The sequence below is a fragment of the Sus scrofa genome, chromosome 18, assembly GCF_054392235.1.
Source record: "Sus scrofa isolate SSC_HxYL_T2T_F1_AM1 chromosome 18, Sscrofa_HxYL_maternal_Yorkshire_Landrace_v2.0, whole genome shotgun sequence".
In the NCBI taxonomy this organism is placed as follows: Eukaryota; Metazoa; Chordata; class Mammalia; order Artiodactyla; family Suidae; genus Sus; species Sus scrofa.
Genome location: NC_139400.1, coordinates 64,571,871 through 64,593,954, shown reverse-complemented (window position 1 = coordinate 64,593,954; position 22,084 = coordinate 64,571,871). Strand labels below are relative to the sequence as shown.

Genomic DNA, 22,084 nt, shown 5'->3' with positions numbered 1-22,084 from the left:
TTCTCCCTGTTAAAAAATTTCAAACTATATAGGAGTACGTTGTTGAGCAACTTGCTTTTTCCAGTAGTATATCTTTGGCATCTTTACAGTCAGAACATATAAGTCTCTTCTTTTAAGAGAGCAGGCTATGTGCTAGTATTCTGTATACTGATTGCATACCTTATTTAAATAAACTCCCATTGATGTACATTCCGGGTGCTTACAGAGTTCAGTGCTTCGTTAAAGATCCTTAGTAAGTAAATCTTTGTGCACTTGTCTGAAACTGATTTAGAAGCAGACTTTCTGGGTCAAAGGATGTACCCATTTAAAAACCTAATCGATGTTAGGAAATACCCTTCAAAACAATTGTGCACAATTTACACACCTGCATCTATGCATGAGACTGTTTCCACACACCCATGCCAACAGTAGGTATGACTTATCTTTTTTTTTTTTTTTTTTTTTTTTTTTTTGGTCTTTTTAGGGCTGCACCCACTACATATGGAGGTTCCCAGGCTGGGGGTTGAATCAGAGCTACAGCAGCCGGCCTGCACCACAGCCACAGCCACTCTGGATCCGAGCCATATCTGCGACCCACGCCACAGCTCACGGCAATGCCAGATCCTTAACCCACTGAGCACGGCCAGGGATCGAACCCGTGTCCTCATGGATACTAGTCGGGTTCATTAACCACTGAGCCAGGATGGGAATTCCTACTTATCTTTTTATTATTTGCCAAACGATGGGCTGAAAATTCAACATTTTGACATTTTTAGGCAACCTCTTTAAGAGTGATGTTGAGGATATTTTTATATTTTTATTGGTCACCGTTATGTCTTATTTTATGAATTATTTTTTAACAATTAAGGATGTTAGCTCTTGGCTGTCTTACATGTGGAAATGTGTTTGTGAGTTAATGGTCTACTTTTGTGTGTATCTGCTATAGCTGTTTTAAATTTTTTATGTGTTCGAATTTATTAATTTTAAGTGTCCATGTATTTAAATTTACTAGAAATTTTCTTTTTGGTGGGTGGGCTTCATACCGAGTGTAGAAATATTTACTTGGCCTGTTTTATTCGTAAACATTATGATCACAGGCCTTGGACCTATAAGCTTTTCAAAAACCTATAAAAATATTTGAAAAATGAAATAAGGCATTTTTGCTCCAGAAAACAGGAGCAAGATTACAAGATGTGCATAATTAAATGTTTAAGTGTCTGTCACTATCACATTGTATCAGTTTCATGAATTATTAAATGTCATGTGCACAAACATTGAATCCATTTGAAAACAATTTGTAGGATAGGTTTTTCACATCTCAGAAGAGTTTTTATGAAGAAACATGATTACAGAAATTAAAAACCAATCACAAATGTTTCTTATCACCAAACAGTGTCAAGGCAAAGCTATAAAAATTCTTTTGCAAAAAATTTTCTCAGCTCAAAATTGTTTAAAAAAAAAAAGGAAGAGTTCTTGGAGTTCCCATTGTGGTGCAGCAGAAACGAATCCATGAAGTTGCGGGTTTGATCCCTGGCCTCGCTCAGTGGGTCAAGGATCCGGCATTGCCATGAGCCATGGTGTAGGTCACAGACACAACTCGGATCTGGCGTGGCTGTGGCTGTGGCTGGCAGCTGCAGCTCCGATGAGACCCCTAGCCTGAGAACCTTCATATGCTGCAGGTGCAGCCCTAAAAAGACCAAAAAAAAAAAAAAAGAGAGAGAGAGAGAGTTCTCTGTGGTGCAGCAGGTAAGGATCCGGTGTTGTCACTGCAGTGGCACAGGTTCAGTCCCTGACCGGGAACTTCCACATACCACAGTGCAATCAAAAAAAAAAAAAAGGAAAGAGAGAAAGAAAGGGAAAAAAGCTATGCTCTTTTTTCTAATTCTAGTATGATTTCATTATTTATATCTAAAGTTTTTTTTTCTTTTTCAACTTTATTGAGGTACCATTGACACATAACATTAAACTGAAGGTGTGCAGCAGGTGGACTTGACACACTTAGATATTGCAGAGTGATGACTGCCATAGTATTAGGGTGTCTAAAGTTTTGATTCATCAGTAATTTATTTTGAGGCGAGATATGTGAAGATAGTTTTTTGTTTTCAGGTTTTGTTGTTGTTTTACTGTGCCAGAGCGGCATTTGGAAGTTCCTGGGCCAGGAATCGAACCCATGCTGTAGTTGCAACCTGCACCACACAGCTGCAGCAACACTGGATCCTTAACCCACTGTACCACATGGGAACTTCCTGAAGAGAGTTTTTTGGTTTTCTGTTTTCTGGTCGGGAAGCCAGTTGTCTCCACTTCATTTACCCAAACATTTTCCCACTGATCGAAATGCTACCTTTAGTCATAAACTGTGTTCCCACAATGTCTGTGTCTTCGATTCATATTTTTTAATGGGAGAACAAGTTGCTGCTTCTGAATGCAGTCTGCTCGTCAGTACTCTTTCAAAAGTTGTTTGGGGCGGAAAGCACTTTCAGGGGTGAGGGGGAAACACCAGCTTCCCTGCTCTCTAGCAAATGGGGGGAAAGAATGAGATGCCAGGGGTGAGAAAGCAGTGGTCTTCGGGCTGGAGGACCCATGCCTCCGGGTACCAGAGACTTTCCAAGGGGACACAACACAGGTGGCTTTGTAGGTACTTGCCCCATCTGTTCTCCTTCCTAAAGCGCATCATCGAGGGTGAAGGACACGCAAGGGCCCTGTAGAGCTGGTCCTTGTCTCTGGCTGCTGGGAAAAAAAGCACAGGCTCCTCCTGCCCACTCCGCCTTGTTCTGGAGGGCGTCTCTGATGTATAAAGAACTTCTGGGTCCTGAAACAAAGAGACCGTCCATGGAGTTCCCATCGTGGCGCAGCAGAAATGAATCTGACTAGAAACCGTGAGGTTTCGGGTTCAATCCCTGGCCTTACTCAGTGGGTTAAGGATCCAGCGTTGCTGGGAACTGTGGTGTAGGCCGCAGATGTGGCTCGGATCTGGCATTGCTGTGGCTCTGGTGTAGGCTGGCAGCTGTAGCTCCATAGCTCCGATTAGACCTCCACAGGCCGTGGGTGTGGCCCTAAAAGGACCAAAGACAAAAACATAAATAAATAAATAAATAAATAAGAACAAAGCAAACGAACAAAGACCATCGGGGAACCGGACCAGAAGCGCAGTGCTCTGGGCCCTGGATGGTGAATTCTTCTGCAGGTTAGATCATTTGCAGTACTTAGCTTTCAACAAATCAAAAGAGACCAAATTAAGTTGTCAGCTAATAAATAGGTCATTAAAAACAATTTTTGATGATACGTTAAGCATGTGCTTTGGCAGTGTTATAATTCAGAAGTTCAAAGAATGAACTGATGATTCTCTAACAAAGCTCCTGCCAGCCCATCTACAGATCTATGTAAATGAGCTTTCCCAACGCTTACATTTATAAAAACGAAAAATAGGAATGGATTTTATTCCGAAGTCTCATTCAAGCAGTAACAATATTCATTTTCAGATAAGTGAACTAATTGGGAAAAAAGTCCCTATCCATCCTTGTAAGAGATACATTTCCAACAGGTTTTTTTTGTTTCCTACTTTGAATCATTATTTTGCATTCCACAATAATAACGACTGAGGACGACTTAAGCCAGGCAAAAAAAAATAGCGCTTAGAGCCCTGTGGTTATTAGAAATGAAAGCAAAATTAATCTTTCAATTTGCATACGCATTTCTGTGGCAGAGCATTAGACGAGGTGATGGGTAAAAAGCATCTAAGCATAAAAAATACGTTCTATTGGGGTAGAATTCTGTGGGAATGGAAATAGAAGTTCATGGTGAAAAGGAATGATATTAAAACTTCAGGCATCAAAGAAGAACTTGTTCGTGTATTTTTTAAGTGAATAATATGGTGGGTTTAAAACTGCCAGAGTATTTAAGTTCCATTGGCGACATTAAATGGTGACGAAAGAGTTTATTTTAAAATATCAATATTTGCAATACTCCAGAAATTACATCTTTTGCAGTTACTGAAGCAGTTTATGTATTTATCCAAAAAGGCGCAAAGGGGTATACATGCTTTAAAAAAATTGGGGGGGGAGGGATGAGGCAAGCAAGATATTTTCAGGAGTTTATGAAGTCAGGGAAGATTTTTTTCTGGTGCTGGTGTCATAGCAGTCGGGGATCTAGTACAGAGCCAAGAAGAAGTGGGGCACAACCAACCGAGCAGAATTGCAGGGAGAAACCCGAGCAGGGCTGAGGGAACCAGCAGAGGATGCCGGAGAGAGAGGGCGAGGAGGGGCACAGGGGTTGCATCCAGCTGCAGCAGGAGGAAGCCCGGGTGGGTGTGCGAGACAGAGAATAGGATGGAGGCGTCTTTGGAGACTCGCCCGAGGGAAAGTCAGCCGGGCCTACTTGGAGGGCTTCGGGGAGCACAGCCTGCTTAAAGGCCGTCCACTCGCCAGCAGCCCGGATCGACTGGCTGATCAGAGAGGAAGTAAAGGATTTCCAGAAAGAACCCAGTGTTGGGTCATGTGGCATCAGTTGCTAGCATGAGCCATCGGTCTGCTTTCTGGGCCATGTGGCCCACTTTGGGCATGCCACGTGGCTTTGTACCCTGGGTTCCTCATTCCTTTTTCCCACAGCATTTCTCACCTGCTAACATACCATGTAATTTATCAATTATGTTTATTGCCTTATGGGAGATGCGGTTGGGCCGGGGGCTCTGTTTTGTTCCCTGATGTACCGCAGGCCATTCGAATACTGCATGGCACAGGCTGGTGCTTAACAAATAGCTACTGAAGCAATGTTCAAAGAAAGAATATGTTTACCCATTATATGTCTATAACTTCCTTATTCACAAGGTGGTCGTGGACCTGTAAAGGGGGGTGTTGCTGGTACAGCTCTGACCATAGGCGAGAAAATAAAGCTGAACCCCCACTGACACGATACACAACATGAAAAGCGATTTCAGGTGGAGTAAAGAGCTAAATGTACAAAATTAAACAATAAAAACCTGGGAATAAAATCCAGGTGGCCAGAGGAACCATCCAGGACCAGAGGAGACCCTCTTAAACTAAGACAGAAAACCCAGAAGCCATAAAAAGAAAGAAGGACATGTTTGATAAGGTGAAAGCTTTAAGAAAGTTATATGATAAAAAGGTAACACACAGGCAAAGACAAATGATAGATTTGGGGGGAAATTTGAAATGCCAGTAAGAGAAAACGGGTTATCTTTAATAGCAGAATCAAAGGACTCTGACCCACTGACAACAGAACACAGTTCACACAGAATCAACTCCAGAAGGCCAGGAAAGAAATAACAATCAGATTACCCTACTCAGGGAAGCAGAATTAAAGTATCAGTAAGTTGGCATTCCCACTGTGGCTCAGTGGGTTAAGAACCCGACTAGTATCCATGAAGATTCAGTTTCAGTCCTGGCCTCCCCCAGTGGGTTAAGGATCTGGCGTTGCTGTGAGCTGTGGTGTAGGTCGAAGATGTGGCTCAGATCTGGTGTTGCTGTGGCTGTGGTGTAGACCAGCAGCGACAGCTCCGATTCAACCACTAGCCCAGGAACTTCCATATGCCACAGGTGCAGCCCTAAAAAAGACTGAAAAAAAAAAAGTATTAGCAAGTTATCCCTTTGAACCCAACTGAGGAAAATTAAAAAGAGCAGTGCTGTCTGTTGCTGGCAGGGACATGGGGAAGGCTGTTCTTATGCAGGGCTGCTGGAAATATGAATTATTGAAGCCTTGTTGAAAAACAGTCTGATGATCTATCAGAATTTAAAACATTTTAATTTTTGACCCTGCAGTCCCACTCCTGGGGCTCTCATAACAATAAAGGCACAATTTTAGGGTGAGAGACATAAATCAACAACTGTTTATGGCAGCATTGTTCGTCTTGGCAAGAGGCTGGGCACGGAGAGTGAACGTTCCCGATAAGGACGTGGTTGATGCCATCGCTGTGTTGTCCTCCCGGGGGCCACACGCAGCCTGTGAAAGCAGGGCGTCAGCCTATGGAAATCGGTGCGAAGGGGTTTCTCCAGGCCGTTGGAGCGAGAAGAAGAACACAAAGGACTATGTCTAAGGCAATTTCATGTTTTTAAGTAATAGCAGCCAGAGAATAAAGGCATAAATGGAAAGCGGCTGTGAAGACTGCTCGGCGAGCAGAGGGAAGAGGGCCCGAGCAGAGGGAAGAGGGCCGGGCAGCCACGGGAGGGACCTGGGAGGGTCCCGCGGGTCAGCTGGGGCGGGAGGGATGGGGAGGCAAGCGAAGAGGGAAGAAATACTGCCCTGAAAAACAGAAATGTGTGCTCTAATCCCAGTTCTGTAAAGTGAGGACATTTGCAATTAACCTGCAGACGTACAGGCAGTTTCAAAAATGTCAGGGCCATGGATGTAATCGGAGCTGTGGAACTAAAAACAAACCCTACAGCCCATACTGCGTGTGTTTGGGGGCCTGCACATGTGGGCTGCGGGGGCACGGGGCCTCTGGTCTGTGGATGTAGGACTCCTGGCGGGGACTGCAGTGACGACAGCCAGCCTTTTCTGCCTTTCTTTCCCTCCTTCTCTCCCTCCCTCCCGTCTTTCCTTCTTTCCTTCCTTCGTTTTCCCAGCAGCCGCTGGGGTCACTGCTATGGCTTCCTCCCTTGCTCCCTCCCTACCCCCTTCTCTCCTTCCTTCCCTCCGTCCCTCCCTCAGTTCTGCGACCAGGGATCCTGTGCCATAGTAGTGATTCCAGCAGCTGCAGTGAAGACACAGGATCCTTAACTCGCTGGCCAGAGGGAAACTCCCCGATTAGCGTTTTCCTTTATTCAACATGATTGAGGGAGAGAGAAACCATTGGCTGTGCCTGTCCTAACCTGGGGAAGGCAGTTAGCATCTCTTTTTAAAAGGAACCCTGACTGTATCCTTTTTAAATTGTAGGGGTCATGGAAACAAACGCCCTCCATTTTAACTTCACCCCTCTTTATACAATGTCCAGAAAATTCTGCTTACTCACCGCCAGCTTAGGATATGTCTTCAGGGCCTCTAAAATAAAAAATTTTGAACTATAAATTCTAGGGCTGCAAAAACCTGAGCAGGTGGAATGAACATATTCTGGATTCTTTTGTCTCCCCCCTTCCCCCACCCCAGCCCATGACGGGATCGTGATTAAGATCGAGGTGCAGACCAACGATGAAGGCTCAGAGAGTTTGGAGACACCAGAGCCCCTGATGGGACAGGTGGAGGAGCACGGCTTCCAGGACTCAGAGCTGGGGGACCCGTGTGGCGAGCAGCCGGACCTGGACATGCAGGAGCGGGACACGGCGCTGGAGGAGTCCACGGAGGGCTCCAACGCCTTCAGCGAGCTCAAGCAGATGCTGGTGCAGCAGAGAAACTGTGCTGGTGAGTTGGGGGAGCCAGTGCCATTAGGCCCGAAGGGGACCGTGCCTGTGGGGCAGCTGAGGTCTCCTTCAGAGAGGTGGTTTGACGTCGATGGGTCAACAGGTGTGACACAACCCCAAACGTGGCCTTAGGTACAGGGTCCCTGCTGTGAGATTTAGAAGGAAAGATGGCATCACAGCCAGAGGCCAGGTCAGAGGAGGACACAGAGAGAGATCGTCTCTCCACCCCTCCCTCTGCAGGCAGAGGAGGTCAGATAGATTGGCCTCACATGGTAGTGGCAAGGCTAGAGCTTCCGTCTCCTGTCTTGATCATCCCCTGGTCACACGAGAAGCCTCCGGTGACTTGACCATTGCTACCCTTGGGTGGCACAGCTCTGTCCATGGCTGAGACTGTGCTGCCTTCTTCTGGTAGAATCTGGGCGTCCTTTCTGTTTAATCCTAAGACCTCAGGGTCACCATTCTGCACACTCTTGCTCTGTGTGAGCGTGAGGGAAGCCGTAAGGAGGGGGCTCACAGTGCTGCCAGGACACCTTGGGTGGTGAGTTCACCACTGCTGAACTGGCCTGGCAGGCCTGAGAAGAGCCCTATCTGGGTATGGAGTATTTTTTAAATACACTCCTAGACTTAGCTGCTATTTTATACAGGAATTTTACAACCACATTCATAAATGAAATGGACCTGAATTTTTCTTGAAAAATCATTAAGATTACACTGGACTTATCAAGTGAACTCAGAAGCTTTTGCTCTTTTTTTGTTTGTTTTTTTCTATAGCCTAAAAATAATATGGAAAATAGGAATTAGGTAATTTGGTAGAAAATTTGGTAGAACTCACTTGGGTTTTGGTTTTTGTCTGGATGTTTTGTTTATGTGCAAAAGAGTCCCTTGCCATCGTATTAATTAATATATCATCTATACTCAGAAACGTGACCACATGCGGTTTTTTTTGGATATTTTTATTTTTATTTATTTATTTACTTTTTTTCCCCATTGTACAGCATGGGGACCAAGTTCCTCTTACATGTGTACACTTTTTTTCCCACCCTTTGTTCTGTTGAATATAAGTATCCAGACATACTTCTCGATGCTACTCAGCAGGATCTCCATATGTAAATCCATTCCAAGTTGTATCCGATAACCCCAAGCTCCCAATCCTTCCCACTCCCTCCCTCTCCCCCTGGGCAGCCACAAGTCTATTTTCCAAGTCCATGATTTTCTTTTCTGAGGAGATGTTCATTTGTGCTGGATATTAGATTCCAGTTATAAGTGATATCATATGGTACTTGTCTTTGTCTTTCTGACTCATTTCACTCAGTACGAGAGTCTCTAGTTCCATCCGTGTTGCTGCAAATGGCATTATGTCATTCTTTTTTATGGCTGAGTAGTATTCCATTGTGTATATATACCACATCTTCCGAATCCAATCATCTGTTGATGGACATTTAGGTTGTTTCCATGTCCTGGCTATTGTGAATAGTGCTGCAATGAAACATGCGGGTGCATGTGTCTCTTTTAAGTGGAGTTTTGTCCGGATGTATGCCCAAGAGTGGGATTGCGGGGTCATATGGAAGTTCTATGTATAGATTTCTAAACTATCTCCAAACTGTTCTCCATAGTGGCTGTGCCAGTTTACATTCCCACCAACAGTGCAGGAGGGTTCCCTTTTCTCCACAACCCCTCCAGCACTTGTTATTGCCACATGCATTTTGATTTAGGCTTTTAAAAGTATTGTTTCAATGGTTTTTAAAGTATTTTTCACCTTATTTTATTCCTTTGCAGTTTGCCTTTTTTTTTTTTTTTTTTTTTTGTCTTTTTGCCATTTCTTGGGCTGCTCCCGTGGCACATGGAGGTTCCCAGGCTAGGAGTCTAATCGGAGCTGTAGGCACCAGCTGACGCCAGAGCCACAGCAACTCGGGGATCCGAGTTGCGTCTGCAACCAACGCCACAGCTCACAGCAACGCCGGATCCCTAACCCACTGAGCAAGGCCAGGGATCGAACCCGCAACCTCATGGTTCCTAGTTGGATTTGTTAACCACTGAGCCACGATGGGAACTCCATAGCAGTTTGCCTTTTTGCACATAATAAAATATCATGGACAAAAGATGTGGCTTATTTACCTCATTTTTAAATATATTCGAGATGACATTCAGGAAATCTTTTTTAATATATGCCGTGTCTTTCCTTTGAGAATAGCGAAAGACACAGGTGAATTGTGTGTGTTGAATTCGAGCATCATGACGGGAATTCCAGATGCCCTCTGAACACACCAGTAATTCTGTTAGTACCATTTAGCAATATTCTGAGGGTCTCTGTGGGATTTTGAGACCTGAATTTTAGGGCCAGCTGTTTCATTTCTTATTTCATTGAAACAACAACAAAACAAGCAAACAAACTTGGATCCTCCAGGAAGGCTTATATCTTCCAAGGCCCATATTTTCCCTCTGCCTTTCATAAACAACCTTACTTTCAGGATCAACACCAGGGCAACGAGTTACCAACCTATGAAGCTGCTTCTTCCTTCCTCATCTTTTAAACTTCGTGTTCCCAGGAGGCCCCCGGTACCCAGGCAGCATTGTCTTATGACGAGAGGCCTGAGCACACCTGTGTGCTAATTTTAACACACTCACTGCGTGCCAGGACTAGCTGTGGCCTAGTGGTCACTGACAAACTTACAAGACCCTGGCCAGGCCACCAAGACTGCCAGCTGCTGCTTCCCTGGCAGTTGAGGGGACAGACTAGCTGGTCCCGAAATTCCACATTCTGAAACGGTCTTCCAAGTATTTACTGGACTTGGATACATTACTTGATACCCTCAGGCGCGGAGGCTCCACGTCTGTGAAATGGGGAGAATTCTTGCTTGACTTCTCCTAGAATCAGATACTGTGACTATGAGAGAGAAGAGGTGTGACGTGCTTTGAGAAAGTTCCCACGGGTTTGCTTTTACGAAGTCCGCACCTGCAGACTCATTGCTTCTTCCATCTCAGGTGGACTCAGCAGGGAAGGACTTTCTCCGGTGACACAAAGTCAATGACTAAAAAGAGAGCACGCCCATTAAGTGTTTAGGGAACGCCAGGTACGGGGCACTTGCGAAAATTCCAACAGGTGTTGGCGGCCTCTTCTTTTCTCTCAGACTTACATCCTTGAGGGACACTGTAGAAGAGCTAAGTGGCATCTTAGGGCCAAGCAAGAGGGCCAGGGCCTGGGAGCGGGAGGGCATGCATCATTGGGGTGTTGGTGAAATACCATGTCTGGGGCGCTGCACACCAGAGATTGTGGGAAAACAGAGGAAACCCCAGCCTGGGGTCGGGCTGGTGGAGTCTGACTGTACAGGTGAGTCATCCACCTGTGCAGGTGAGGTGCTGCGGGAAAAGGCCGCGTTCCTACGTCCTGGGGAGGCGCGCCAGTGCCACTGTGGGTGAGGGGTGCAGGTTGGGCTGGTCCAGGAAGGTTTCCAGAAAAAGACAGGATTGGATCTGGGTGTTAAGTAACGGGCAGAATTTGGAGACACGGAAGAGGGCAAGTGTGCCCGAGGAGGGGGAGGAGAGGCACCTCAGGAGGAATCCCGGGTGCGTCAGGCAAGCAGAGCAGGGAGGCTGCGCAGAGTCCGGGAGGAGGAGGCCGCAGGGGGGAAGGAGGTCGGGAACTGGATGCGTCGAGACCCTTTTGATAGATCAGGGGGTAGAAACCCAGCCCTCAAGGGGCGCGAATTAAGAAAAAGAGGTGTTGATGGGCTTGGATAACGGGTGGGTCCACGAGTGTGCCAGCCTCAGCCTCCCTGGGTCCGGGTGCGGCCGGGAGGGTTCTGCGCGCGGGGCCTCCTTTCCTGCTGCCGCCTGCTGGCGAGCAGGTGGGGGCATGGGCACGCGCAGCGCCAGCCTCCGTCACTGGGAAGCGGTGGGCCCTGTTTCCTCCGCATAAATTCCAAGAGAGGCCCCGGGCTCATTCCTGAACCACCCTCGGTGGCCCGCCGGGGTCTGGCCGCAGGGCGCCAAAAGGGGCACTTAGTCCCCGAAGGCCACGGTACACGCACACACGCGGCGTCCGTGGGTGAGGGTGAAGCCGGGCTTACCTAGACCCAGGTCAGGGGCACCAGGCTGCAGCTAACGCCGCCTTTGTCTCTCTCCCTCTCTGTCCCCGGAGCAGAGGGGATCGTGATCAAAACCGAGGAGCAGGAGGAGGAGGAGGAAGAGGAGGAGGAGGACGAGTTGCCGCAGCACCTGCAGTCCCTCGGGCAGCTGTCCGGGCGGTACGAGGCCAGCATGTACCCCACACCGCTGCCGGGGGAGCTGTCCCCCGAGGGCGAGGAGAGCCCCCCGCCGCTGCAGCTGGGGAACCCGGCGGTGAAGAGGCTGGCGCCCCCGTCGCACGGCGAGCGGCACCTGGGCGAGAACCGGGGCGCGGCCAGCCAGCAGCAGCGGAACCGGCGCGGCGAGCGGCCCTTCACCTGCATGGAGTGCGGCAAGAGCTTCCGGCTGAAGATCAACCTCATCATCCACCAGCGCAACCACATCAAGGAGGGGCCCTACGAGTGCGCCGAGTGCGAGATCAGCTTCCGGCACAAGCAGCAGCTCACGCTGCACCAGCGCATCCACCGCGTCCGCGGCGGCTACGCGTCGCCCGAGCGCGGGCCGGGCTTCGCCCCCAAGCACGCGCTCAAGCCGCGCCCCAAGTCGCCCAGCTCCGGCAGCGGCGGCGGCCCCAAGCCCTACAAGTGCCCCGAGTGCGACAGCAGCTTCAGCCACAAGTCCAGCCTGACCAAGCACCAGATCACGCACACGGGCGAACGGCCCTACACGTGCCCCGAGTGCAAGAAGAGCTTCCGCCTGCACATCAGCCTGGTCATCCACCAGCGCGTGCACGCGGGCAAGCACGAGGTCTCCTTCATCTGCAGCCTGTGCGGCAAGAGCTTCAGCCGCCCGTCGCACCTGCTGCGCCACCAGCGGACTCACACGGGCGAGCGGCCCTTCAAGTGCCCCGAGTGCGAGAAGAGCTTCAGCGAGAAGTCCAAGCTCACCAACCACTGCCGCGTGCACTCGCGCGAGCGCCCGCACGCCTGCCCCGAGTGCGGCAAGAGCTTCATCCGCAAGCACCACCTGCTGGAGCACCGGCGCATCCACACGGGCGAGCGGCCCTACCACTGCGCCGAGTGCGGCAAGCGCTTCACGCAGAAGCACCACCTGCTGGAGCACCAGCGCGCGCACACGGGCGAGCGGCCCTACCCCTGCACGCACTGCGCCAAGTGCTTCCGCTACAAGCAGTCGCTCAAGTACCACCTGCGGACCCACACGGGCGAGTGAGCGCGCCCTGTCCCCCTCTGCTGTGAGGCCCCCCCCCCCCCCGCTCCTCTTCCCAAGGACGCGGGGTCCTAAGAGCGGGTCGCCTGCCGCCGCCGCGTTTCCCCGGGGCCCCGGGGCGGGGGGGTGGGGGGAGCGCGGACCCGGGGAACCCCTTCGGGCTGTTCATTTCCTTGACAATAAAATGGATGAAACCAATCGGCACGGGGGGCGTGATTTGGCCGCCGGCCGCTCGGAGGGGCGGGGCAGGGCCTCTTAGTCGGGGATAGAACTTTATAATTACATTTTGGATACTGTGGTTCTATTTGATAATAATAGAGTAATTTTTAAAAGAGCGTTTCCTGTTTGCCGTTTTTGTTTGCTTTTGAAGGGGAGGGGTTGAGAAGGTGGCCGAGGGACGTGTGCCTAGGCTCAGTGGACAGGTTCCGTGGAGTCCTTCCCCGTGAGGGGTGGCGAAGGGAGCGAAAGGAGAGGCAGACCTGCCGAGCTGGAGATGGGAACGAGCCGCTAGAGGGTGGCGGTGCCGGGGCAGGCCTTCCCCGCGCCCGGCCTCGGGGTTAGTGGGGTTCAGCACGGAGGCGGGGAGAGTGACAGGTTCGGAAGGGGCTGGGCGCTTCTCTCGGGCCGGTCAGCCCTCTCACCTGGCTTGGACCCCAGCTGGTGGAGGGTGGCGCAGGGAAGGGGACCTGGTGCCCATCCTGGGGAAATCCACAAAAGGTACCAGTCGGAAGACGTTTTCCTTGGATCTTGCTCCCCAGTGACTCCCTTGTTAAATGCACCAAGGCTCCCGCGCTTCGCCAGGTATTCTTTCACCTCCAGTCTCCCTCCAGGGAGAAGCTGCAGGTGTGTTTCGCTGCCCACAGAGCCATTTATTTACTCTTGCTCTGCTCCTGGGGGTGGCAGCGACTCTGAGAGAATTGAAGCAATTTGAAGGGATGATTCACAGAGGCTAGCGGAGTGCCCAGCTGGGCCACCTGATCTGGGGGGCAGACTTGGACCGAGGGCAGAGCCTGGCCTGAGAGCCAGAGCTGCTGAGAGGGGAGGACATACTTACAGGGGCTTCAGAAAAGAACTGGCGGGCAGAGTTGCTACCTTAAGGACTTTGAAAAGGCCCTAGAGGCCATCAACCCCCTCCTTTACAAAGATGCATAAAGTAAGGCACCAGGGGAAGTGGTGGCTCAGGAGCTCATACCTGAAAGGATGGGACTTGTTGGTTTACTCTGGAATTCCTGAAAGTTGGCAAGATGTCAGGGCTGGCAGCCGGAGGAGGCCAGTCTCACCCTTGACCTGGGAGCGGAGTCAGATCCAGGAGCAAATCCTGTCATTGGTGCGCCGGGAACACTTCAGGGCAAAGCGCATGCTAAGTACTCTGCCGGCCACGGGTGTAGACACAGGACAGCTTCTCTGTGGAGCTGGAATCCGAGCTGGTCCCTTGGGCTGAGGCTTCCACAGTGAAGAGAAAAGAGGAAGGCCTTCCAGCTGTGGGTGTTCCCGAAGGCGGAAGTGTGGAAAGTGGGCCCAGCTGAATTAGAGATGGGCGACTGGATTAGACCTGCTATGCTGGAGAAGGGGCTTGTGGAGAGAAACCAGTCCCGAAGGCTGGCTGGGAGCAGACTGCGGTGCAGAGGAGTCTCGGATTGGAGACTTGGAGCATGTGGAGTCTGCATTTGATCTTGTAGGAGATGCCTCCGAAGACAGCTGAGCAGGGGAGAGACAGGGGCCAGCAGGTATCAGGAGGCCGCAGCGGATGCGGATGGAAGCGGTCTGCAGGCAGACACACGGGAGAACCGGCCGCGGGCAGTGGTCGGGCCTGCGGACCACGCAGCTGGGGCCTGGAGGTTGAAGGCGTGACGGAGGAAATGACTCTCTTGAACACCAGATGTCTGGGGCCTCGAAGAGATGCTGGAGGAGGTGTTGGGAGACGTTTGGTGGAAGGTCACTGCTGCTCAAAACCTTCACTAGGCGTGGAACGTGAGGACCAGAGGGAGCCCGAAGTGTCGCGGCCTGTGCGGGAGACCCTGGTGGTTTCGGGTGAAACTCAGAGGGTACCTTCCTTTGTGGCCAGGACATTCCGGGCACTGAGGGGCTGTGGGGACCATGCCTGTGGGCCTTTCTTGTCCTAGGAAATCTGGTTTACAAGGGGTTCGGTATGATCAGAGCCTGGTACTTCTCCTGCGGTGCAGACCTGGACTGTCTGGGGCCCTCTGGGCCTCAACCCCTCCTTCCTTGGCTCCCAGCCCCTTTCCTCCTCGGGGCCCAGCGCCCTGAACTCATCAGCCTCCCTTTGTCCCCCTTCCTTGATACCATCCTGATTCTCACTTTCCATCTGCCATAGTCTCTGGGAGTGGTCCCAGACTAACGCCACACAGAGGTGGCTGCTATAGACTCTGGAATCAAACGGATGTGGATTTAAACATGATAGCTGTGTGGCCTTGAACAAGCTGATTAACAGCCATGTCCTCATCTGTCAACCAGGGACAAGAAAGGTCCCATTGTTCTGAGGCTTCTTAACAAATGGAGTAAATACACAACAAAGGAGTTCCCTTGTGGGGTAGTGGGTTAAGGAGTCAGTGTTTTCACTGCAGCGACGCAGGTTGCTGCTGTGGCACAGGTTCAATCCCTGGCCCCGGGAACTTCCACATGTCGTAGGTGTGGTGGAAACACACACACACACAGTAAAGATGTTGGTACATCCTAAGATCTAAATAAAAGTTTGCTAAATGCATGATTAGCTTATGGCTAATGACAGCTTCGCTTAGTAAAGGCAGAAGTTCGGTAGGTTTTGGGCTAGGGGTGTATCTTAAAAGAATGAATCTCTGAGAAGGAAATTTCCCCAACAGCCAGAAGCAGAAAATTCCTTCGGTGTGAGGAAGTTCACATCAATCCACCCAGGCAATTACACTTGGTCTTGCAGTCAGAGTGGACAGGGGTCTAAATTCATCTTTCAGCCACACACCAGACTCTGCACGGTGTAAGAAAGACCCGCCTTCGAGGGTACCCAGTGTTCTCACAGTGCTTTTCCTCCGCTGCCCTCAACTTAACTAGAAAGCCAGGCTTTCAGCGGAAGTTGTCAGTTGCCACTGGCTGAGTGAGTTGTGCCCCGAAAGGAGTAATTGCCATTTTATCGAACACTTACTTTTGAAGGCTTTACACACATTACCCCATAGCTCCGACGTGTGCACCACTACGCTCGCTTTATAGTGAAGGGCTTGAGGCACAGAGAAGTTAAGTTGGCCCAGAGTCACACAGCAACCACACAGGAGAGCCAAGATTTGAACTCTGGTGTCTTGACTGCAAAGCCCATGTGTTTGACCATTTCACTGAATAACCCAAATAGTTATTGAAAAAAGGGAAGTCAGAGCCCCTTTCAAATTATTCTGTTTTACCTTCAGATTTTGGAATTTAAGACGTTAAGTCACAACGAGGGAGTTCCTGTTGTGGCAGAGCTGAAATGACTCCGACTAGTATCCACGAGGACGCAGGTTCAATCCCTGGCCTCGATCAGTGGGTTGAGGATCCGGCCTTACCGTGAGCTGGGGTGTAGGTCTCAGACACGGCTCAGATCCTGCATTGCTGTGGCTGGGGTGTAGGCCGGCGGCTGCAGCTTTGATTCAACCCCTAGCCTGGGAACCTCCATATGCTGTGGGTTCAGCCCTAAAAAGACCAAAGCAAACAAACAAACAAACAAAAAACCAGACACAATGAGGTGAAACAATATATTGAGCAGAACATGATCTGTGCCCTACGTTTGCCAAAATCACGAACATGGTAAGAGAATTAGAAAAAAGATTTCTCGAGGCAAGAAAGGCCTTAGCATCGTGGAGCCCGTGCTCGCAGCTGGACAAATGGATTCAGGGAGGAGCGGGTGGTCCAGGCCGGCGCTCATGCAGGAGCAGCGGGGGTCTGGCGCCCTGGGGGATGCCCATCACCCCCCGGACGCCGGTATTTATTAGGCATCTGCTGTGTGCAAAGCATTGTACCAGGCTCCATGGAGAAACACCAAGGGATCAGGGGACCCTCCGCTGCCTGGACAGCACTTAGAATCTGGTGGATGCTGCAGCCTGATTCTCAGGACTGAGCCTCTGGGGTCCGGAAGGCTGACGGAGACCCCTCGGCAGCGCTTGGGGCAGGGGAGCCGCACCACCATCTTCTCTGCCCTCCTTTCAGATGGGGAGCCTTAACCAGCCAGGTGTCTGTGGGGACCTTTCCTCAGGCAATGTTGTGGCGGCGCCTCAGATTAAGGGATCAGGGACAGAGGCCTCCAGGCCCTACTGTTGCCAGGGCAACAGTGAGTCAGGCCAAGGCCTCTCCTCCAGCTTTTTCTGGAAAGCGTTTCAGCCGCTGAAGCCTCTTACTGCTTCCCAGGCACCGTGGCAACTTCTAGATTTGAATGTTTAGGAAGTCCGTTCTGCATTTACCATGTCTGGTCAGGTCTCTTGGAATGAGTATTTTTAGTTAAAACATAATAGAATCTAACTCTTCTATTTCTATTTTCTACAAAAGTAACTCCAGACTAAAATAATGTTTCCAAGCTAGAAAAGAAAGGATGAAAGGGAGGGAGGGAGCGAGGGAGGGAAGAAGGGAGGAAGGAGGAAGAAAAGAGAAAAAGAAAAAATTTCAAGTAAACTGAGTACTACTGACAGTGAGTGACCTCACATGAAAACTTTCACCAGAAATCACCGCTTGTGGGGCGTTCCCGTCGTGGCGCAGCAGAAATGAATAAACAAATCCGAGGAGGAGCCATGAGGATGCAGGTTCCATCCCTGGCCTCACTCAGTGGGTTAAGGATCCGGTGTTGCCATGAGCTGTGGGGTAGGTTGCAGACGCGGCTGGGATCCTGCGTTGCTGTGGCTGTGGTGTAGGCCTGTGGCTACAGCTCCGATTCAACCCCTAGCCTGGGAAACTTCATATGCCGCAGGTGCAACCTTAAAAAGCAGAACAACAACAACAACAAAAAAAACCCCCAAAAAAACCAAAAAGAAACCCTACCTTGAGTTTATTAGGGATAATAATAATTATCACTACGGTTCATTGGGTCTTACCATGTTCCAGGCACTGCGCTAAGTAAAGATTTTCACTTCGTTTTCTCTTTTGACAACCTGTGAAATTGGTATTCATAGCCCCCTTTACAGATGAAGTTCAGAGCAGTTAAGCAATTAGTCCATGGTCACACAGCCAGAATTTAAATATAAGTATATAAGTGTGTGGGACCCAAAGCACATGCTGTTAATTGCAGTTGTAGCCTGCCTCCCAATTTCTTCAACATCGATCCCTAATAAAGAGGGCACAACAGGAGTTCCCTTGTGGCTCAGTGGGTTACAAACCTGACTAGTATCCATGGGGATGTGGGTTCAATCCCTGGCCTCCCTCAGTGGGTTAAGGATCCAGTGTTTCTTTGAGCTGCAGTGTAGGTCACAGATGCAGCCTGGATCCAACGTTGTCCCTTGTGGGGCCCTTAAAAGAAAAAAAAAAAAGGCAAAACAGTACTTTTTGTCAAACTGCAGCTCTGACTGTCTCATGGACACTGTGTGTAAGTTCTGGACCTGGCAGACAGGCCAGCCCAGCCAGGCAGCACTGGGACTGTGGCTGGCTCAGCTAACCAGGCAGAATCGAGGCAGGGCGCTAAGCTGGCCCCTACTCTCTGGTAGGGATTTTGGGAAGGGGCTATCTGTTAAGGCAAGAAGCTCCCTGTCTGCGTTTGTTTCCATGTTGTGACCTAAGAAGCCATTTGTTTAACTCAGAGAAGGAGTTGGCTGAAGAAGATTATCCTAAGGAAAATGCACCTGCTCCCCAATAAGACTGCTCCCCCCTGACTCCAATCCCAGACGCCTGCTGCCTCTGGGGTCTCACCTCTAGCAATGAAGGAAACTCTCTGCTTCTCTTTATGAAATAAACAGGAGTTCCCTGGTGGCCTGGCAGTTAAGGATCTGGGTGTTGTCACTTGCTGAGGCTTGGGTCACTGCTGTGGCTCGGTTTTATCCCTGGCCTGGGGAACTTGCGCACGCCACGGCCAAGGAAGAAGGCAGGGAGGAAGGGCGGGTTCTCAAAGTAACATGAGCATAACAAGATGTAAAGGCAGTAAATTGGTTTGCATAGCTGCCCCCTGAACAATTCAATTCCAACTAAAATTATTCATTTCCCACTTCACCTTATCCTGAATTAATCAACGCCTTTCTAAGCCAAAGGTATGTGACACATTTTGAGATAAATTTGGGAGAAAAATTAAATCTCCAATGTTTCAGAGTCAACATCCAAATAACAATGTCTAGGATATTTAAGTCAAACAGTAGACATATTGAGAAGAAATAGACACATTTTTCTTGCCCAGATCTGTGCCAGCTCTTCGGAGTCTTGGAACAAGCGTCGACTAAACGGCATACAAACATGCTTGGGTGTTCATTTTACCAGAAAGGATTAACTCACATTTTAGTATGTTATTGCCATGTAACTGAGTTTCAGAATTTAATTTAAAATCCTTCTTCCCCAAATGAAAATAGCGTTGATGTTGTTGTGGCTGTTTTTCTTATGGCAAGGAGAATGTCTGAGGTCCAAAGAATGAAACCTTATCTCAACTGAATGAGCCACTTCCTTCTCTTCTCCAAGAGAAGGCATCAAATCTTATCCATAAATGTACCAGGAGAAATTCACTTCACCCACCACCCAGTGCCAGGACTTTTAACCACCTTTCCCCCTGTGAAATTAAATGGATTTTGCTTGGAAGTGTCCATCCCTCTCTGTAGAAACCAAGTCTACAGTATTATATTTTAGAATCTCTTTCAGAGTCAGGACACAACATTTTCATCAAATGTATCATGATCGGCCAAATTTTCTGTGCTGCATCTGTCAGTGTTTCCAAGCTTTTAGCCCCAGAATCCCTTGTTTAAATAAAACCAGTTTCAAAAAAATAACAATTAAGAAAACCATTTTTATAAGCTAAATATGTAAAATAATTGGAGCCAGAGGACTGGGGTTGAGTGGGGAGGTAGCTGCTAAAGCCACCTGCTCAGCCCTTCCCGCCCTGAGGGCTGCCCTGAGGGGTCTACCAGGAGGAAGCTGCTTCAAACGCCCCCTTCCACCCCTGGGCAATCGTGCTGACCCTTAGGCTTTGCCTCGATTTTCCCAGTCTCAATCCGAACTCCCTGTCTCCCTATGTTTAATTTATCCACTTTTTTTTTTTAATTTTTACGGCCACACCCACGGCTTATGGAGGTTCCCAGGCTAGGGGTCCATTTGGAGCTACAGCTGCCAGCCTACACCACAGCTACAGCAACACCGGATCCTTAACCCACTGAGCAAGACCAGGGATCAAACCAGCAACCTCATGGTTCCTAGTCGGGATTCGTTTCCGCTGCGCTATGAAGGGAACTCCCTCTCCACTTTTTTTTGATAGGGCACAGGATTTCTAAAGTTTATTTCTTCCTTTTAGAGTGTACCTGCATCTCTATTCTCTAACCTCTACCTTGGGAGGCAGATATTCATGGCGAGTCCCTGCAACTCACCAGTGAAATTCTAGCAAAGCTGACACTCACCAGGAATCCCTGGAAGGCAGAAAGAAATTGTGGCACAGATGTCCAGAAAAACCCTGCAAGGAACCCAGGAGTTATTTTTACACAAACACTTTCACTGTGAAGGCAAGGGACCATCACAGCCCCGAAGGACCCTTGACCACACAATCTGGCTGTGGGAGGCTTTGAGGGTCTCTTCCTCCTGCAGGCTTTCCTGGGCTCTGGGCCTGCCTGGCCGGGGCCCTGGGCAATATGTGTGTTTGATACTCTCAAGGGCAGGCTTCAGGTCATTTCCCTGCTTGCTTCAGCGTCTGGCACCGGGGTCTGGCCTGGGTAAGGTACTCAACTGTTCAGTGACCGGGGAATTAAGACACAGGTAAAAATATGCAGGAAAGAGACAGGAGTAAAAAACCCCAAATCTCTGTGCAGTTGGGATGCAGATGATTTTCTTCATTGAAGTTAATCCACCGAGTTCCCTTTTGGTGCAGCAGGTTAAGGATCTGGCCTTGTCACTGCAGTGGCTCAGGTCACTGCTGCCGCCTGGGTTTGATCCCTGGCCCAGAACTTCTACATGCTGCGGGCATGACAAAATAAAAGGAAGGAAGGGAGGAAGGAAGAGCTAATCCAAACCTTTTAAAGAATGCACAGAAAATGTATTTTATCATCCCCGCTGATAGTTCAGCTCCAATTCTAGGTAGAATTCCCAGGTCACAGGCAAATTCTCTTACCAGAGTTGCAGGGTGGCTGGGGTGATGACAGAAATCCTTCTGGGCTGCGCTGCCCTTTGAAGGAAGGCCACCCAGCTCCCGGATACGGAGTCCAAGGTAGGCAGGCAGGCAGCAGAGCTAGACTGCAGGGGGATGGAGCGGTTGGCTTCTCCCTGGCATCCAGAGCCCTCCCACCTTCCCGGGCTGGCTGAGCTCTCCGATTGATTGTCACTTCTCTGCACAAGACAGCAGCCCCTCGCCGCTTCCTCTCATTTTAAGTCGCCTTGCTCTGCTGCGCCTTCCTGCTCTCTAGAGCAGCAGCACATGGCACATCACGGAGGCGTCGGGGCCCCTGGGTAGAGCCCTATCCCAGTCCCAGGCCCCCAGCCCCTTGAAGGCTTCCCGGGGGACCCTCAGAGCCCGCCCAGGCTCCCAGGGGACAGCCGTGCCTGTCCTCAGCCTCCTTCGCCGGCCTCCCAACTCCATCTCTTCCTGAGGCATCGACTCCCTCAAACATCTGGGCGCCAGTTCGGACCCGGGAAGTAGGACCTACATCATCCGTCTCCCAGGCGCTCTGAAAGCGACGCTGTGCGGAGACGGAGGCAGGCCTTAAGCAAGCAAGCAAGCAAGCAAACGCCCCTATAGGTTTACATTTTAAAACTGCGTTTCCAGAGATTCCGACGTTCCCGTTTAAATAAATGTATACGTATTGCGGAAACTTAATTGTCAGCCCTCTGAACGTGCTTAGCTCCTCGCCAGACCCTCCGCTCGCCCTGCGGCCGGCCGAGCGCGCGCGGGCCGGCGGCGGGGCCGGGGCCTCGCTGGGGCGCCCGCGCCACGTGGGGCCGCGGCGGGCCGTGCTGCCCCCTGCCGGCCGGAGCCGGGAGCCCGGAGGCCGCCGCGCCGCTCTAGGAACGCGGGGCCTCTCGGTGGTGGCGGGGCGGCCGTCGCGCCGGGAAGCGGCTCTGCCCCCGGAGCCGGCGTCTGCGGCGCGCCGGGCTCCCGGCCGGGCGGCCCTGCCTCGCGCGCGGCCCAGAGGCGTCCTCGCGCGCCGAGACCAGCCCTTTGGGGCCGCAGCCGCTCTGCTTTGCCCGATTCGTCGTCCGCGGGCCTGGCCGGTGCCCCGAGCCTCGCGGGGCGCGTTCTTTGTGCAGATCCGGAGGCTGGGAGGCCGTGGGTGCGGAGGGGAGGCCGCGGGGCGGCTCCGCAGAGGAGCAACGAGGACACCCGCGAGCCGGGGGACCGGGCAGGC

At 50.6% G+C, this 22,084-nt stretch overlaps 1 protein-coding gene and 1 long non-coding RNA gene across 11 annotated transcripts in view; one reads left to right on the top strand and one right to left on the bottom strand.

Annotated features, from left to right (window-relative positions):
• Positions 1 to 12,955, top strand: part of ZNF777 (zinc finger protein 777) — a 30,735-nt gene extending 17,780 nt beyond the window's left edge. For all 4 annotated transcript variants that reach the window (XM_003134910.6, XM_085004984.1, XM_021078688.2 and 1 more), the window contains 2 exons: positions 7,078 to 7,329; positions 11,470 to 12,955. In XM_003134910.6, the coding sequence (XP_003134958.4) occupies positions 7,078 to 7,329; positions 11,470 to 12,623 (1,406 nt within the window). In that variant the 3' untranslated portion in view covers positions 12,624 to 12,955. The remainder of the gene's footprint in view (positions 1 to 7,077; positions 7,330 to 11,469) is intronic.
• LOC102160792 (uncharacterized) lies at positions 1,287 to 21,669 on the bottom strand. Of its 7 annotated transcripts, XR_014833362.1 has the most exons (6): positions 21,484 to 21,669; positions 20,854 to 20,975; positions 17,945 to 18,074; positions 13,813 to 14,638; positions 2,887 to 3,032; positions 1,287 to 2,788 (listed from the first exon to the last, which is right to left on the bottom strand). It is a non-coding gene; the product is annotated as an uncharacterized LOC102160792 (long non-coding RNA). The 7 variants fall into 7 exon arrangements; XR_014833364.1 differs by lacking the exon at positions 13,813 to 14,638 and having other exon boundaries at positions 21,282 to 21,669; XR_014833365.1 differs by lacking the exon at positions 21,484 to 21,669 and having other exon boundaries at positions 2,042 to 2,788; positions 13,813 to 14,624; positions 20,854 to 21,175.
• Positions 21,670 to 22,084: the final 415 nt, after the last annotated feature.